The 19,120-nt window shown below is 39.2% G+C and overlaps 1 protein-coding gene across 1 annotated transcript in view; it reads right to left on the bottom strand.

Moving 5' to 3' along the window:
* ABCC9 (ATP binding cassette subfamily C member 9) overlaps nucleotides 1-19,120 on the bottom strand; it is an 80,594-nt gene that overhangs the window by 34,050 nt on the left and 27,424 nt on the right. The window contains exons 9-17 of the mRNA XM_026066892.1: nucleotides 18,844-18,999; nucleotides 15,889-16,023; nucleotides 14,443-14,605; nucleotides 13,773-13,813; nucleotides 12,699-12,841; nucleotides 9,061-9,169; nucleotides 7,456-7,566; nucleotides 6,363-6,435; nucleotides 4,674-4,779 (exon numbers count right to left, since the gene is read on the bottom strand). Of these exons, the coding sequence (XP_025922677.1) occupies nucleotides 4,674-4,779; nucleotides 6,363-6,435; nucleotides 7,456-7,566; nucleotides 9,061-9,169; nucleotides 12,699-12,841; nucleotides 13,773-13,813; nucleotides 14,443-14,605; nucleotides 15,889-16,023; nucleotides 18,844-18,999 (1,037 nt within the window). The remainder of the gene's footprint in view (nucleotides 1-4,673; nucleotides 4,780-6,362; nucleotides 6,436-7,455; nucleotides 7,567-9,060; nucleotides 9,170-12,698; nucleotides 12,842-13,772; nucleotides 13,814-14,442; nucleotides 14,606-15,888; nucleotides 16,024-18,843; nucleotides 19,000-19,120) is intronic.

The following is a 19,120-nucleotide window of genomic DNA, read 5'->3' as shown; positions in this document are numbered from 1 at the left end:
ACAGAAACGCCTGCTTGCCTGCCGGGATACCAGCAACAGCGGCTGCGCTCTGGAATATCCAACTCTGGCAAAGGGCAGAATAAATCCAATAGCAGAGCTCTCATAATGCTGGACTCACATATTTAACATCTTCCCAAAGTGCCAGAATTGAGACATATTGCTTTATGTGCTGCACATCAACTATCTAGGAGCCTTGATAATTCTTGCCTCTTGAGATGTGCTATCAGTGTTTTTTCTTGGAGCACCAATAGCCACAGAAGATGTTATAACATGAGAGGTGATTCAGAACTGCTGCTTATCTCAGAAGGGTCAGAGAGCCACAAATCAAGGCTCAGAACAGGTACTACTTCGCCAAAGTTGGTCCTTTATTCAGCAGAAGCTTCCAGTCTTCTCTACAATGGAAAAAAAGTTACAAGAAAGCAAAAGATAGTGTCTAATGAGGAGAAATATGGTCAAGTGAAACAAAAAAAGAAGAATACCTAAATTTCTGCTATTATAAACCTACAAACTTTTATCAGCAGTGCATTATAATGGTAGACAACAAAAGAGATAATGCTCTTATGGATATGTTTGGGTGTGCCCACTGAAGTACTATTTTACAAAAACTGGGCACAAGCCTTACAAGGTCCCTTGTAATTCCTTACCAGAATTACCATGCTTTCCATTATAATCAAATAGGTTAACTGAATGGACAAAGACTAATTTTAGGATCCTAGTTTCTCAAACTCTTCTTCCTTGGTTAGATATTTCATTGCGTGCTTAACTTGACAAGTATGCTTTAATTCTCCTGAATTCAGAGGTCTGTGAGAACCCACGTTCATGAATAATCTCATAAATAAACACGTGTAAGACCTTTGCTGAGCTGGGGCTTTCACAAATAAGGAGATTAAGTGTTTGGTCTCATACTTTATTACCCAATTCAAAAGAGTGATGCAATTGCAGGGCATGGGAGTGGGCTGAAACTGAAGCTCCTGAGATTTCCATAAAGAGGTTTTTATTTGCACACTGGGATTAGTAATCTTTGCTCTAATTTCTTTACTTATTGAAATGTGCTTGTTTATACTGATTTTTATTCTGTATCATAAAATATACATATTCCACAAAATAGGGCATGGGGAGTTCAATTCTAAAATGACAGGAAAGAACAAACTCATTAGATTGATTAGTTACATTCATATGATTTTTGACTACATAGGCTGATCTGTCAGAAACAGATTTAAATCAAAGTTTTAAGCAAAAGTTAAAAAAAGACTTAGTTGAAGGTTGTACAATTTGTATACTAACTCTGGACCTTTTAAAACAGACTAATGCATCTCTAACTGGGCCCAGATCCCCTCAGCCTGCAAAATGAATATAGAGGAGAAAAAGGAGATACAAAATTTCTAGGATACCACTGTAACAGTGGGACAGATCATTTTCTTTTCTAATATAGGCAAGAGATTTCCAAGGACCAAGCACATACATAGACTCTATCAGAAAGTTCAGATGAATTATTTAGTTCTATCTTCCAGTCATTGCAACTAGCCATAGTGGCACAGCAGGACTAGCGGTTATGCAGACTTTGGCTGCTGACATTTATCCAGCCAACCATTTATCTCTCTATGGATAATGTCCTTCATTGTCTTCTACGAACTACTATGATTGCAATCTTTGATAAGCAGCTGCTCTTGGTAATTCTGCTGAAGGCAGCACTGACTTTTCCTAATTTTTCTTGAAGCCTTTCATAGCTTGAGTGCAGAACAGGCCATTTGGGAGTACCTAATTCATAATTCTTGCATTGCTCATGTTTTTAACCTGGCACACAGTAACCTTTCTGCACAGAAACAAGTTCAACAGATAGATGTATACTAGGTGAAGATGGTTCTGACTGCATGGCTTGGTGTGGACACGAGGAATATATGTATCTGTGTATTCCCCACATTTGTCTCTGCATAGACTTAACCGAGTTTGTAATTCAGATCTTTTCTGAGCCTCTCACAAAAGGCTCAGCTGAATCACTGAATCTGGATAGCCTCACATTTCAGTGTTTAAGAAGTTTCTCTAGTCCATTGTTCACTGGGAAAACCAAAAGCCAGTTTCTTGTCTAAGGTTCGTAATGTATCTGAGACATGTCTCGTTTAACTGGGAAGAAATGAAATCTGGCCCATAAGATTTGTCCTGGCTAAGATCTCTTACAGAAAGATGCACTAACACATTTTCTTTCCCTAAGATACTGAACTGGTGCCAACCCTGGCAATAGGATGTACAGCTCACTCTGCAGCCAACCACAACAGCAATAGTGTACCCAAGCTCCATGATGGGCTTTCGGAAAGATTTATGCCAGGATTACTGCAATATAAATCAGGCTGAAGTCTGATATATCTGAATTTGTTGGGGAATTCACCTAGCCTGCACTTCAGCCCTAGATCAGTAGCTACATTAGTCATGCATGAGGAATCAGGTGGAAAGGGATTTAAGAGCATAAATAGGACCTTTACTATGATTTTGTTGAGTACAGCAACAGAGTCCATTTAGTTAAATACCTGAGCTATCCTTCGGTATTCATCTCTCTGTCAGGCAGTCTGACATTATCAGCAAAACATAATTATGTTTGCATTCAGCTAAAACGCTGTAGCAAATTATTAGGTTGCAATGAACAGAGTCACTCAGTAAGGCCTCAGATACTCACAGCTGAGTTACCCGCTGGTTATGTAGAGACTGCTAATCCACAGACTATATAAACTTAGTCTGTCTTGATCATTGTGATACTTGAGCAGAGTGTCTTGGAGAGTATAGTTTACAAAGGACAAAATATGAAAGGCTATATGCATATTACTAATCACAGCATACGCCCATGAGGCACTGGGCAAAATGTGACCTTTACTGGAAATCTTTACTTGGAAACACTAACAAATTTAGGAAATAACCCTAAGAAAAGTTAAACATCTGCAAAATCTCAAACTTGTCTGAATAGCAAATGATAAATGTTCAGCAAGTCCCAAATACTAGTTAAAAATACAACATCAGCAAAGTTATGATTTTTAGTCCCTGTCTGATAATGATCCTGCCATATTATCTCAGAATTTCCCTTCAGTACAAGTTAACCTTGCTTCCTAGAGATTCTCACAGTCTTTCTCAAATACATCTTTGAAAAGTTGTGAGAATAATTTTAATGTACACTCTAGTTACTCCTTGTTTTTTTTTAATTACTCAGAAAACAAAATGCCTCATTGCAATGGCAACATTCTTATTGCATGTTTCAAAGAAATTAACTGTGCCGTGTGTTATTACTATAGGTCATGTATTCTTTGTTCATCAAAGTTTAAACTCGCATCTGATTTAAAAAAAAGTTATTCTTGCCTTGGCTCCAACTGTACCTACTACTCCAGTGAGATCACACGTTTTAGAATAGCAGACAGTGAAATACAGCTAGAGAATAAAAAATGCCACATGTATTAGTACAGGAAAAGAAAAAGTATCCAACTTGCAACATTGCTGTAGGAAAAAGATGACAGTAGGTAACTATTCAAGGGATGGGGCAACAAAATATTTGCCTCTGCGGCAATAGTCATGCTCCCTGTCCTCTCCAGGACAAGAGGCAATGGGTACAAACTGAAACACAGGAAATTCCACTTGAACATAAGAAAACACAAGAAAACACTTCTTTACTGTGAGGGTGGTTGAACACTGGAACAGATTGCCCAGAGAGGTTGTGGAGTCTCCATCCTTGAAGATATTCAGAACCCAACTGGACATGGTCCTGGGCAACCTGCTCTAGGTGGCCCTGCTTGAGCAGGGGTGTTGGACCAGATGATGAACCTCTCCAGAGGCCCCCTTCCAACCCCAACTATTTTGTGATTCAGTTATTTGAATATTCATTAACAAGAGATTGGCATGGTAGATTTAGGGAAAAAGAACTGATCTTTAAAATCACAGAGATAGTCCCAGGATTATAGCACATCCCTTCCACAGACTCCGTCCTGCCCTATGGCAGGAATAGTTGTTGCTGTCCCACCTAGTATCCATGTGAAGTTCTCATTCATTGCGTCTGAATTTATGTGGATCCAGAGGCCTGACCTCATAGGCAACTCCCTCTACAACAGCAGCTTCTTTTGAGCCTTAACTCTCTAGGTATTCGGTGCCCCCAACATGCTTTCTGGAGATGTTAGTGTGAAGAATTACACTGATTTCTATAGGCTGAGGCTTGGGCAGATACCAGGGATAGGGGAAAGCATTGCTCACATGTTATTATATAATCTTTTTATGCTAGCAGCAGCATCACTGAGTGGGAAACACAACCTTTCCTGTATGCTCGTGCCCCACATATTGAAGAAGTTCCAGCCTGTCATTCCGTCACAGGTATACAGTTGCGGTATAACAGTGTGGAAAACACAGGGGCTGACTTAATAATCTAGGTAGGAATCCAAACTGGAGCATTGTCTTTTCTTTTACATTTGTTAACTGTCCCATCCCTTCAATGCTTCTTGAAGAATGTCACTATTTTCACAATTTGAGTTGCAAGTGCTATGTGAAACATTACTAGACAGCAAACACCTCTGATGAAACACAACAAACATAAATTGCACCTCATTGTTCTTACCAAACAGCTATTTGGAGGTAGTATGGAAATGCCTGTTATTTGCTACATTTCCTTCTTAAAAGAATACAGCAATTAAGAGCTATAGAAAACATACTTGCTCCAGTGAACTTTTCCCTCCAGCGTCTGCATCTCTCCCAATATAGCAAGGAGTAGTGAAGACTTGCCACAGCCAACTTGACCCACAATCATTGTCATCTGACCTATAATAATAATAATAATAATAATAATAATAATAGCAAACATTTTTAAAAAAGAAAGAACTGATTCAACTCAAGCCCACTAAACCCAGTTCTAGAGTACTTTAAATAATTGGTTAAATTTGCTAGTATCTGGTATGTTAACGATCAATATTGCATGCGTTCATCTATGGACAAATACTTTGAGGGCATACAGGTACACACTAATATCCAAAGGAATGAGAATACTGCTGTGACATATTATCATACAATGTGTAGGAATGTGTTACATTGGGAAGGTTATTTAGGATGAAATGATGTAAGTGGGGAGTACTTATTCAGTTTGTGGGCTGATCTAATAGGTCACTGCAACTGAAAGAAGAAGATCCATTACCCTTTCCTGTTTTGCTGTACTCCTTCCCCCACCACCACTCTGCAGTCTCACTCTGTGGTGGCACTAGTCCTTGTCAGATATTCCCATAAACTGAGTGAACTCACTAACTTTGCCAGTTAGTCCATTTGCCAGGTTAGCTTTTCACCAGCTGATGAGTTAATGGACTCATTCCTTCCAGAGGAGGCAAGCTGTTAGACTGGTTCACCCAGCTTGCAAGCTCATGGCGTTAGGTTATAAGCATCTTCGAGCAAAGGCCTTCTGCTAGCATTAAACGTTGGACAGGGCCAGCACAAATGTCTAGGACTCCTAATGGTACAGTGAAACAAAAGATCTAGAATACTTTGGCCTGACTTAATAATAACTGTGTGACATCCTACATGGGTGAACCTAAAGTAACAAGCTGTTTTAAAACTAAGCACTTGGTAGGATATTAAAATAAAATATGACTATTTAATAAGATGAAATACCAACAGAGCAGTGTCAGGAATTTTTTTCCAGTAATAATAATAATAATAATAATAGAAAATAATAATTAGTTTTCACACTTGCTATATAAGTATTCCAAAACAAATCAATGGTTTGTAAACCTGTGCAACTCCTCGCAAAGGATGTTGTAGATGCAAGAAATATACAGGAGCTCAGAGACAGACTGGACAAGTACTGGAATGAGAAAGTAATTGGGGATTCCTCAACAGACAAACTACCTGAGGCTCAGGAAATGCCCTGAGCTGAAAATACTTGGTCACTGGGAGAGTATAAGGTTGAAGAATCGAAGAAAAGGTTATAGTATATGCCAGCTGTGTCCCTGTGTATCAACTGGTAGCCACTGCTGGAAATAAAATATGGAACTAGATGGACCCTTGGTTGGACCCAGTCTGAAGTTCTCTTTTTTTAAATTTGACTATTAAAATAATAATGAATTTTTGTGTAACCATCCTCCATATTTCTTCTTAGTGTTGATTTTGTTCCTGCTATTTGGTGTTTTTTATTAATAAAAAAAAAACTATGCAATTTTTTGTTAATTTGTAGTACTTTAGGTTAATGATATAGTTCCATGACTCATATAGCTCATGACCTTGTATATCTTTTCATCCTTCATTTTTCCTTTTAACAAACTAAATGTGTATTTTTGTGCATGCCACAACATGAAGAAATGGAATTAGTAGCAATTTGATATCACATATTTCATGTTTAAGCTGTGTGTTTATCCTACCTGTTGGGATTCTGATGTTTATATTGGACAAAGTAGCTAAACCACTGCCCCAGGAAAAGTATCCACTGGTCACCTACAAAACAATTGCCACATGTCAGATATGTAAACAAATGAGGAAACAAATTAGAATGTCTGGCTTGGATCTAAAATGTGTTACTAAAAAAATCTGTGATCGATAGATATAGTGTGGTATGCCCATACACACAAAAACATGTTAGGTTAGCAAAGACTGTCAAACTCAGGTAAGTTTGTGAATAGGAAAAGTTATATACACACACATATATACTGCATGAAATGCAGTAAAGTGATGGTCTTGAGTTAACTCATAACAAAACACTTTCATTCTGTCAAGTGAAATTATAAACACCAGAAATAGTGATCACAAGATCTTATTGGTGACAATCTAAATACCATAGTTTATCAAGGAAGGAGTCAATCTGCATATTGTGATATATAGCTTATTGTGAATCGATTCCCAAAGTACAAACAGAATACTCACATGGTTCCCCCAAAATGTTCCCCAGTGGACCCTGGCCTTGTTTGTGCATACTTTCTTTGAAGTTAACACGGCCATGACCCATTCTTCCCATAGAGAACAGGGACATACTAGGACAAAATTTGGTCTAAATAATCATTTGAAACTAGCACACCTAATTCGTATGAATTTTGTCAGAAAATACTGGAAAAGCTATGGCACATTCAGTCAAATATGCTCTTTATCAGTAATAAATGACAAAAATGATACAACAGTTTTAGTCCTGGCACCGAGAGTGAAAGAGCAGTGGATGGAAAGTCTAAAAAAATCTATATTAATTTCTTCATATCAGATTATTTAGTTCTTTTTTTCCTGCAGATTCATGATGCCTTGATCCTCAGAAGCCAGGGCATCACTATAAAGAGCTGGTCTGAAGTAAATTCTTCTCACTTTAGTTTTGGCAAAAGCACTGATTTATTTAAGGGCTTTGTGCTTGCTTTTGCAACGGACAATTTGCCTTTGGAAGAACAGCAGCAATTGGGCACTAGCTGGTACTGTTGTAGTACTGAGCAGGAGGACCTGTTTCTTGTAAAGAATGAGCTGATGTTTTCAAACCACCTTGATTGCGATATCATCTATCTCCACAGGACGCATTTGCCTCCTTGATGGCTGTTCGTAGCTTTCAAGCTGATACCTCAAGGGCTGCCTCCTGTTGATGGCCTTGGTGTGCTACATGATGAAGTACAGAAAGGAGAAAAGTTGAAATTCTCAAGAAATGACAGCATTTGGTGCCTTTGAAAAAAGACAATCCATTCCCTTTCCTCCCTAGGTCACAAAAAGAAACCAGTGCTTTTCAATATGCGTTATAATAAAGATACATTACTGTGAAGCACATTTTGCAATGTTTTAAACATCGTTAACTGAAGCACGGGAAATATCTTCAAATGTTGGTTTCCCATGTGGAATTATCCTAAATTTCAGCTGTGTCATCCTCCTCAAACCACTAGATAACTCTGCCCTACCTGAGGTAGCTCCAAACAAAGCTGTGTCACAGAAAGTGCAATGGCATGCAGAGTTACCAGTTTGGTTCTTGGAAGCAGACCAGCTGTGGGAGTGTGAAGCAGATCAGATTAGCTTGGCCAAAGTACCTCGCTAATGCATGAGAGTGATTATGGAGCTGGCTCAATCAGGGATCTCTGGGGTATTTATGAGTGGCACTGTATTGAGCTGAATAGGTGTAATCTTAGTGATTTGTTATAGCTGAGCTCTCTACAGTGAATAATTTAATCTTTATAGACATTACCTTCATTTTCCCCTTTCCCCATCATCTAGACTTTGTCTGTCTGTCTGTAGGGCTGGGTGAAAAATGGACAAGAGAAACAAAAAAAAAAATACTGAAAAAAATTTTTTTTCTCCTTTATTGTAATTGTTAAACCAGAAAAGCAAGGAAAATGTTTCAGGTTGGTTAACTTGTTTAATTCAGCTCAAAATAAAATTAATTTATGCTAATCCTTTCTTTCTATTGTTATCTTCAAGTTTCAGTCACATTTCAAATGAAATCATCAATTTGAAACAGTTGAAATATTTTGTTTTACAGAAACTTCAAAATGGAAAATGTCTTTTCCAAAATCATCTCCTTGAATTTTGTTTTTTTTTTCTTCTTCCCAGAACTATTCCTCAAATTTGACTCAAATTCATAAAATGTTTAGCACTCCCGAAACACCATTTTGGAATGAATTTCTCTTTGGCAAATTCTGGTGTTGTTTTTCCCTCAAATTCTGAATTTCCCCGAGCAGGGATGGGTCCTACCTAAAAATGCCCAACACACCATGTTGGCAATATACCGTACAATCTCTGATAATGTACTGGAAATATACTGTACAATCCCCATAGCCACAGGAAATGTACCTGGGACATTTATAAAAACCAAGAAGGCTGAATTTGAAACCTACATAAATGTATTGATGTGTTCTGGGTTTTTTACTACTACTGGCACTTCAGTGGTGCCTAAATGTGTTTGGAGACCCTTCGTGCCACAGAAACACACAGGTTCTTATGTAGAGGAGGCAAACCTGACAGAGGAACTGGCTTCTCTAAGATCATTTACAGGTTAGAGCCAGGCTAAACCCAAAACTCCTGACCCACACCTATTAGGCCTTTGGCCTTCTATTGGGCTACATGGCCTCTCTGCTTGGAAATTCAGTGTCATAAAACAGAACTTACTAGTCCTGTGTGCTTCTTACAGGATTCATAAGCTACAGAGCTGTCCCCACCTCTCCAGCTGTCATCTCCAATCTCATCACTGAGGAGAAACTCATTCAGTTTCTGTACACTTTGAAAAAAATAGAACAGTTAGTTAAATAAACCCAGATTTCTGTGGGTACATTTCCAGTGGTCTGCAGTCCAGCCAGCAGGATATGTTGGAAGTAATCCAAGAGAAGTTCATGGATTGCCTGTCACCCTGACAGTAGGTGAGCAATTATTTGTGTGGAAGAAGGATAGATGAAAGAAAATAAACACAATACTAGTAGCTAGAAATGAAGAGGAGAGCTAAAGTCCTGTCATTGCCACTAGAGCTCTGTGGGGTGGTTTCCATCTTGGCAGCCCTGCCTGCTCTGTGCCTCTCATAGCTGCACACAGTCAGGATGCATAAATGGGTCATTCATCTACTTACATCCTCTGAAAATTTCAATGCAACAGCTTTTTTGTACAATATGTCAGGGCCCCACGGGCACCWCCAACCCCTGCTGTCCCTTCCCACTTCCAGGCCTCCCCCTGCCCCAGGCCTGGCCCTCATTTCAGCCCAGCCTGGGGTCGTCAGTCCCTGCCCCATGATGCCACAGAGGTGCCAGCTCCAGCCCCACCGCGGCCCTGCCCCTGCCCAGCCACAGGCCCTGCTCACCCCGCAGCAGTGCCCAATGTCTGGGGCTGCCCCGGCGCCCTGCTTCCTCAGGGTGGTGGGACGGGCCTTAGTGTTCAGGCCTGGCCCTGTCTGCCGGGACTCCCCCAGCACCATCCCCGGGAGCCCCCAGCCTCACTACTCCCTGACACACCACAAACAGACAGGTCTGAACACCCCACAAAGCAGCACAGCCATGGCCAGCATTGGAGAAATATTGCAAAAGGTCTCTGCCTGCTTTGTAAAACTGCTTCCTGGGGAATTATAGCACATAGGTTCGATTCATTCTCCACCACAGAAGGATTTGATCCTGTTTCTGCCCCTCTCCCTTTCAGAATGCCATAAATACTTGGATTTTTGTTATTCTGGGGAAGTGATGAAGGCAAAAGCACCCACCTGTCATGGTGAATCTGTGTCACTTAGTAAAAACTAAAATCAAAATGCATTGATCCAGAGCCTGAGAAATCAAGAAAGCATATGACTTTAAATCAGTGATTTGAGCATTAATCTGTGAGTCAGAAAGAAGTCCTGTTTCAAGGCCTGTTTGTGCATTTTGCAGGAAAGCATCAAAACTTGTTCAAGCCATGGAAATACTGGCTAGCAAGAAAGCACTGCTATTGTCACTATTTATTCTTGCCAGTATACCTGCTCCTATCTCTGCTTTTGAAATGAAAACTTAGGTGTCTAACTCCCATAACAGAATTCCAGTCTTACATAGTTGTCTTCTTGGAGCCCAGAACTAGGAACTAACATTTTAGAAAAAGGTAATATAGAAGACGCATAATACCTTTCTTCAGCATTGATTCCTTGCCAGGTAGAAGGTGGCACATCCTTGCTCATTGCACTGTTTTTGTAAGTCCAGTTCTGGGATGAGTAACTCTCTGCATGGGGAGGACGTGGCCCTAACTCAAGCCTGCAGAATCAAGTTCGGAAACTAGGCACCCAACAGCCGGATGTTATGAAGTGCTTCATCTTTTTGCCCAAAATTCACAGAACCAGTCATTGGCAGTTTGATTTAGTCCTCACTTCATGCCAGAGACAGACAGCACAAGAAAGTCAGAGGAAGATCAACAAGTTGAAGACAAAAGCATGGCTATGCAGAATTTCCTCTACTAGGGAAAGTGTACCTGCATCAAGCAAGAATTTATCTTCTTGTAGCAGATAAGAGACTTCTTTTTGATCATCTGCCTAAGAAGACTAGGGTCAACCTTTACTTTGCATTTGAATGAGGACTGGTACTGTCAAAAGCTTTCATGTCACCAGAACTACTCTTTAAAGTGAAATGTAGATTCTGACCAAAATATAATCACAACACAAATGAGCACATACTCATATACATGTATTTGACTGATGATAGAGGCCACTGAGTTGCCAAACATGCATTCTTAATGCCTCTGCACTTGGGGAATATGAGGTTCATGGGAGAAAGATGATAGGAAATAAGTTTGCCAAAGGGTGAAGTTTGTCTTGGCAAATATGGTCTTTAAATAATGTTCTGAGGGGTGGCCAGCAGTGCTAAGGAAAACGCATATGCCATTTTGATATGAGGGCTATGCTAAACATAGCACAGAGATGTACAGATTAGGATGATTTATAAAGGAGACTTGAGATTTTCAACTAGTAAAAAATCATTTTCAACCTAGGGAAAATCTCTCATGTGGCCATGCTGCTTCTGCAATAAAAATAAACCCTGTTTATTTAATTTTCTTTTTTTTTTTTAGTGAAAGTGGTGCTGGCAATTTGTTGCAGAAAGCTGTGGAGCCTAATGTCCCCTTGATTGCTATTTATCATTGCTGTTATCCAACAAAGAGAGGCAGGGGCAGCAACAATGCAATATCTTGCCAATGTGCCTCAGTCTTGGCAAGGAGGAACTATGTCTAAGTGTGGGAAGGTTAGTCTGATTTTGACATCCTGCTAGTGCTCCACAACTGTTACGTTACCACCAGCCAGGTGTCAGTTTGTGCCCCTTGGGACAGCTTGGCAGTGTGCATGTCTACATAACTGCCCCATGACCATGACTCTTTCCATATAGACCACTGACACAACAGCTGAAAGTCTGATATTTGACTGGCTATCAACCAGCTTCCTTGAGATTAAATGCTCTATAGCTCGGCACAAAGGAAGTTGTTTTGTTGTTTTGTTGTTTTGTCAGGTTATTTGGAGGAATAAATAGAAATAAATGAATGCCTGTCACATTTAAACTTTTGACGAAGCAACACATTTTATGAGTTCCTTTTTTTTCTTTTGAATCTTTTCCACTTCATGCCAGCTTCCTCCCTGTCCTGCCATGCAGCTCCCTAACCCTCACAAGCTTAACTCCCAAATGTCTGCCTTACCATGCCTCCTCCTCTGCACTTCTTTACTGCCACTCAGGAGAACAGAATTTTCTCTGCAAGAAAAATCCTGGAGTGCTCAGTTTCTCTAGAGTTAATAGTCCCTCTGTGCCCAATGTTCCTCCATCCACTCTTTCCAAAGAGAAGCCATGCTATTGCTAGACAATGAGAGCACAGGACAACACTAAATCCTCACTTAAAGCACCCTTTGTGAAGGTAAAGTTAAGCCAGTTGCTCTTCATTGTATCAGCAGGGCCAGTCTTGCTAGATAGCTTCACCCAAGCCTCTCCTGCCTTCCCTGTGTTGGCTAGAGCCCAAAATCAAACTAGGTGAGAGTAGTGGTGGATGGCCACACTACGAGAAGATGAAGAACAGTTGGGCTCTGAATCCAGACTTCCACAGCTGGTGAAATTATGAAAAGAATGGAACATTTATTTGTCTATATATCACGCAATAAAACAAAATGTTTACTCTGCTTCCTCTCAGGTTTTTGACCATTCTGAGTCCCACTTCTAATTCTTCTTCTACACAAGCAGGGAGAAACAACCCTTTCTTCAGCACTTTCCCTGTTGTGTTATTGAATGTAGGTGTTCAAAGGTTGGAGGAACAAAAAGGATTGCACCGCTTACCTTACGATAGCCTTGACTGCAAAACGAACCACAGTGGAGAGTAGAAACAATGGTGTGACCAGGATGTGGAACAACGACAGTGATGCAAAGGCCTGGGCAGGCTGCAGAGGCTTGTCATTGGTATATGCATAAGTCACAAAGGTCTGTCACATCAGAAAAAGAGCATGTCAGAATAAAAACTGTCTTGAAAAAGATGAGGAAAGAAAACAAGCAAAATATTTTGCTCAGTCAAGGCCAATAACTGTATATCTCAATTTTGGGGGAATTACACTAAACTGAAGAGAAAGATGTCTTCTGTTAAAATGAAAAAGACTTAAAAAACTTGCCAGTGATTTCAGTGACTTATGCATTTAAGAATGAAAATTTCTCTTTGTAAAATCAAAGTATTTGGTTTTGTAATGTTTTGTAATTGATTTCAGGATTTGGAGGAAACAGACTACCCAGAAGAATCAGCAAGAAACCACTGAAAGTTATGGTTTTTCACAGATACAGAACTCTGGTCATATTTCATCCAGTTCTGGTACACCCCACCAGTTGAGTAATGCCCTCAGAATTGTGTCTATCAAGATTTGTTACTGACCAACACGCTGTATTTCCTCTAGTGCATTAGGCTGATGTTTGAACCTGGCCAGAGGACAAGTGAAATTTATCTTTCCTCTAATTCCAGGTTAAGCTTTTTTTGAATACTGAAATGGTGGCTTATGCTGTGCTTTAACAGGAATGAGTTTCATTGCCAGACAATGGAAAAGCAAAGCCACCTGAAAACCCTTCAAAATGAGAGCTTCTCAGAATAAGTCTTCTTTCAAGTTGCTATGAAATTTGTTTTTTGCTGTCAATGAAAATTTATATTTCCTTTTGTTTTTACCAGTCCAAATCACAGCTGGTGGAATACCAGCTTTGGAAATGGGCACTTTTAGTGTGATGCTATCTTACAGAGAGCAGAGGCACACTAACTCATTTGTTGGTTTTATGAGCATTAGTTCCCACAATAACAATGGTGTCATTTCTGTCTTTCTTTCTCTCTCCTTCTTGCTCTCTTTTTTCCAAAGTAAAAGTGAAAAAATCATTTCTTACTGCAAGAACGGCTGCTATTGGTATGGCTGCATTCATAAAAACTGTGGAAGAGAAATAGAAGGGTCATCAGATTATACGAAGCAAGAAAAACAATCTTACAATTAGTTGCATGGCACTACAATTATTTCCAGTTCAAGTAATTAAAACTCCCAAAGAAAAATTCCTCTGCAGGAAGAAATTTCCTTCCATGATAGAGAAAGAGATCTTAAACATACAAATAAGCCAAGAAATTATATCATCTGCATATTTTCGTGGACTGGGATAAAAAATTTTCATGTGCACGATTATTATGCAACACAACTAAAATATTACCCTCTCAGCTCTTCTACAGTGTGAGAAATACAATTTCCTTTACACAGTAATTTCTTTGCTGTAATCAGAACTGATGATGATATCCTGAGACTCCTTACTTTAAAACAACCAACAACTGTAATGTCATAATGAAGTTGACAGAAGATTTACTACGAAAGAAACATTAACAAAATGTTCTATATACTTTCAAGTTTCTGTATTACATATGTCATGTCTTTCTTTTAATCAGATCCCACAAAAAAAAATGCCATAGGCACAGCTGCTTTAGTTGAAGGAATGTTTACTCTTGCTTTAGTTGAAGGAATGTTGACATGAAGAGCAGGATCCATTTCCAAGAGCTAAAACCATAGTTACTTACTGGAAAGAGATGTATGAAGTGCAAAGGTTTTGAGACTAGTGAGTTCCTTCATTCTTGTTTCTTCAACACTAGTACAAAATATGTGCTCCCAAGCATAGAGCTTTAGTAACTTAATGCCCTTTAATATCTCATTGGTTTTCTTTAATCTCTCAGTAGAATAGTCCTGTATTTAAAAGGAAAACAAAGGTAAGAAATTGAGAATGGTTTGTAGTTTTAGAGAGAATGTTTTTCCTCCCTCGCTTTTGTTGCAAATTTCAATAAAGATTTGCAATTTTGTTTGTTTGTGATCTTGTACGTGCCTTCAGTTGTCATACAGAACAAGATAAAGACTTTCATGTCCTTTGGAGATATTAAAATGGTTACATTCACGAGGGGAAAAATTAAGAGATTCTCACCTGAGAATAAAACAAAACAAAATATCTGAATCCCTCAAATTATGTGAAACTCAGGAAGGCAGATTAGTAGGTCTATGGTGTCCATAATAATAGACAGAAGGTTACATGTGAGTAATTGCTGATGCAAGATTCATTGTGGGCTGCACACAGAATGGTCATGAAATAGGTGAGATGTTTATTGATGTATTTTGCTAACTGACCTTCACCAGCAAAACAATGCTCATTTATTTTGGCACCATCAGGATCAAAAGATTTTAACAAGTCAGAATGAATTCAGAAAAGAGCAACAAGAAAGATTCAGACTACTTCTGAAAAAATACAGAAGATATCCTCTGTTGGTATAAAGTGGCATAACTCAACAGGATTCAAGTATGCTGAAGCTTATTTCCATATATGTATAATGAGTTTCCTGAATATTAAGCTAAGAGAAATCTTTAAATATTTGAAGCCTCTAAATATCAAAGGTTGATTAAAGAAGTTCAAGGATCACAAGAATAAAGTTAAAAATTAGATGAAGTATCAGAAAACATTTCTAACCAGTAAAACAAACTTCCAGCACTGGAAAGTGTACAATACAGATTAATCTAGCAATGCCAGTTGATATCAGATAGTGAAAATGCTTTAGGGTGAGAGTATAAAGTCTCTAGCCATTTCAGAAAGGGGTTGTTCACATTCTTACTATTGTATTTCTATAAGTTGTCAGTCACTTGAACTATTTGCTAACATCTCGTGAAATACAGCATTTGAAAATACCATGAATAACATCCATTCCTGGACTCTAATTCAGAAGTGGCTGTGCTATTTGGTGAAATTGCTATTCTCTATAGAGAAGGCAAGTCAAGGTCCATACACTTTTTCAGTTCCTTCTCTGACAAACATTGAAGTTCTTCTACTGAGCCACAGAAAACAGAAAGGGAGGGATGAAGAAATTAAGTGATGCCTTGCTCAAACTTCTAAAATGAATGGGCACTAAAACAAGAATAAAATTCAGAACTCCTGCTTCCTTGTTCTCATTTCTGGATCACAAACGTCACTAAAATAAATTACTTACGAGAGTGCTCTTCTGAGCCTCAGCCAACTTCGTAGCTATGAAGTACTGTATTGGAGCTAACAGTACAATGACAGCAGCACCAACCAAGGCACTGACTCCAAGCAAATTATAGAGTAGGATCACACCCATTATGATCTATGAAGAAAAAAAACAACATAGAGAAGAAAGCAGATTTCAATGTGCCAGAATGATAGCAAGAAAAAATATCTGTTCTTCTAATAAGCAGTTTAACAGTTTGTAGGAATCAAGTGAGACCTTCCTTCAGAACGTCATGTTTGGAAACTGTGGGAAATAAACCTAGAGACCTTTATTTTTAACATAGTTTGTGTTGGTGCCTATTAGTTCTAATTCTGGACAAGCTTTCCACAGGCCTAGATGGGTACTAAAAGAGCTGGTGCCTGTCCCAAGGCATTTTGCAGAATCGCTGGCCTTAAGTCTTATTTACCCTAAAGCTCCTTACATCACTCTGGAAGTACGCAAAGGTCTTAGAATAGTCATAAATAACATTTGCAACCTGTTGTATGGGTCCCCTTGTAACTGCAGACAGAGGCACATCTCAGACTTGCACTGAAACATGATGCAGATGTGCTGGAAGTGACACAAACCTGAGTTTGCACATCAGTACCATGTAGCTCTGTAGGAAAGTAGCAAGATGCTAGCTCAGTGCTACAAAGAGTTTAGGTACACTTCTCACAAAGGTTTATTTGGGAATAGCTCTGATGCAACTACTGTGATTCTGGTTTCAGAACTAATACAAGCTCTACTACAAGTATTTTTATATAAAGCTCCACATAATGGTGCAGAGATGTCCTCAGTGATAACAGGACATACAGAACTAGTTCCCTACTTTGTATTTTTGTTCTCTCTTAAATGAGTTAGTTCTCTTATTAAATTTGTCTTCTCGGTACATAGCCTCGCAAATAAGAATCAGTTGAGTTCAACATTTTGAAAGCATTATTTAGCTTTTCAGGCCCCTGTAATGTAAGTTAATATACCTAGATGCCATTTCTTTTGCAGAATTTTACAAGGTTACAGGCAGAAATTTGTACATGGAGTAAACCCTGAAGGTCTTACTCAAGGCCCGATCTTGTGCTTGATAGCAGTCCACACACTGATGAATACACTAAGTAATTTCTAAGATTAAGTACAGTCTTCAGCAGGATATGGCCATTTACACCATATTTGATTACACTGGATGAATGTAACTTTGGTATTGACTACAAGCTTTTTTGCTTGAGGAGGGGGCAGCCTTGACAGTTGCTGTTTCTTGGGATATTCCTTGAAGATCATCTCATTTGCATAAGGCAAGACGGGATAGTCCTATCACCTTTTCCAGATTGTGTGGTAGCCCATAGTTACCATGGGTTAGTTCTTTCTCCTTTTTTTTCCAAAGAGCAGCCGATTGAGCTGATCGGGCAGAAAGACATATTACCACAAAACCTGCATCACTGATACCAGCTGCATAATACTTTGAGAAGGAAGTAATAAGTAAGTATTCTCCTTTAAATTTTATTGCTGAAGGTGTAAAGTAATCACTTCAATTTATACAGCTTAAGAGCAGAAGGAAGACCTGCTCACTCAGTAAATTCTGCATCAGGGGCAAGTTCATGGGTGATGCTATGCTCATTCCTGGGAAAGCTATGCTCAAGCTCCGCCATATTCCCTGTTTCCTGATTCCCTAAAGATGAACTACAGGAACCAGCAAAATCAACAGAAGCATCCTCAAACCAGGGGTTTTACTGTATTGGTGATACACCACACCACAGGGAAGTGTGTTTCTATAGTAGCTGAAACAGAGACTGTTTATTAAAGAGACAAATGAGTGGTGAATTAAAGCTACATATAATTAGCCACAGATATCAGACCACCTATTCATTTGATAACATTCAAAGTATTCCAAATAAACCTGGACGTGAAAAAGTGACTTAAAATAAAAATCACTGTATCGTTTCTAACCTCTGTTACCATGCAGATCTTTTATTCTCTTTTCCTCCATAAGCTATTTTTAAAACCTTCTAACCCCTACCCTAACCTAAAATACGCATATAAAAACAAGTTTTGTTTCCATTAGCAGTAGTAATATTGCTGATTATTACAATAGATTGTTGATACTAGGCAGTTCCAGCAATTTAGGCAAAACAGATCTAACATAAGAATGGCTTCTATCCCTTTTTCAATTTGTTTAATGTCAGTGTCACCTATAAATTATGACCATGCCTATCCCACCCCAAGCTAAAATTTGGAAAGTGCTATAGGAGCCCAAGCTACATGGAAAATCAGTGTGGTTTAAGTTATCAAGTCATTTAGGTGCTTTTGAAGATTTCCTTCAGGCTAACAATTTTCACCTTTCCTTCCTACAGATCTGTTCTTCCTCTGCTTCTGTTCCAGCATTGTTAAGAATCAGAAGTTTACAGTGACTAAACTTCTTGTTTATATGAGAGCTCCTCTGAGCATTTCATGCAGCGTGCTGTCAGTGCTGATGTCAGTCACAGAACTGACTCCAATTGCTTTTCCTTCCTGCCACAGCACATAGTTACAGGTGGACACTGCAAAAGCAGTAATACTTTGTGTTCTGTTCTGGTCAGAGGCTTGTGCTGCTGCCATGTGGCAGAAATAAAGGCAATTACTCATGTCAGTATTGGAAGAAGTATGAGCAGGGAAAGGATGACAGTTCATCATTCTGAAAGTCGCAGACCATATCCATGACCTGGAAATCCTGCTCAGAAAAATCCTCTCTCCTAGCTGGCCCTCGGAGGAACAGCCTCCAAGCCTTCGAAGAAGATGATGGGCCACATTTCTGCTTGTTAGTCCTCTTCCTGGCAAGTGCTTTTGACATGATTGTGCAGTCGAGTGCTAGAGGTTCCCCTCTGGATTTTGAAGTAGTCTCATAGATATGCACTGTTTTCAAAAGAATGGGAGGGTCTCTAAAATAAGGCCCTTACTTTGATGCTGTACCTGAACAGGCATAGCCCACAGATTGGGGCACAGGAACAAGAACCACATTAACTGATTGGTTTCTATGGCAACCAAGTTATTGATTTGTCCCAGCGTCATCTCTCCCATGGACAAGTTCGATGTAGAAAGCCTCAGGATCTTATTATATATCATTGCCTGTGGGGGAGGAATAAAATAGAATATATGAAAATGATATCATTATAAAGCAATAGCAGCAGCAGGACATTTCAAACGTCAGTATTAGTGATTACCTACACAGCCTTTCTCTCAGTCTCTC

The sequence above is a fragment of the Apteryx rowi genome, unplaced genomic scaffold (genome assembly GCF_003343035.1).
Source record: "Apteryx rowi isolate R43461 unplaced genomic scaffold, aptRow1 scaffold_25, whole genome shotgun sequence".
Lineage (NCBI taxonomy): Eukaryota > Metazoa > Chordata > Aves > Apterygiformes > Apterygidae > Apteryx > Apteryx rowi.
Note: the sequence above shows the minus strand (reverse complement) of the source record. Positions and strands in the feature narration are given on the sequence as shown.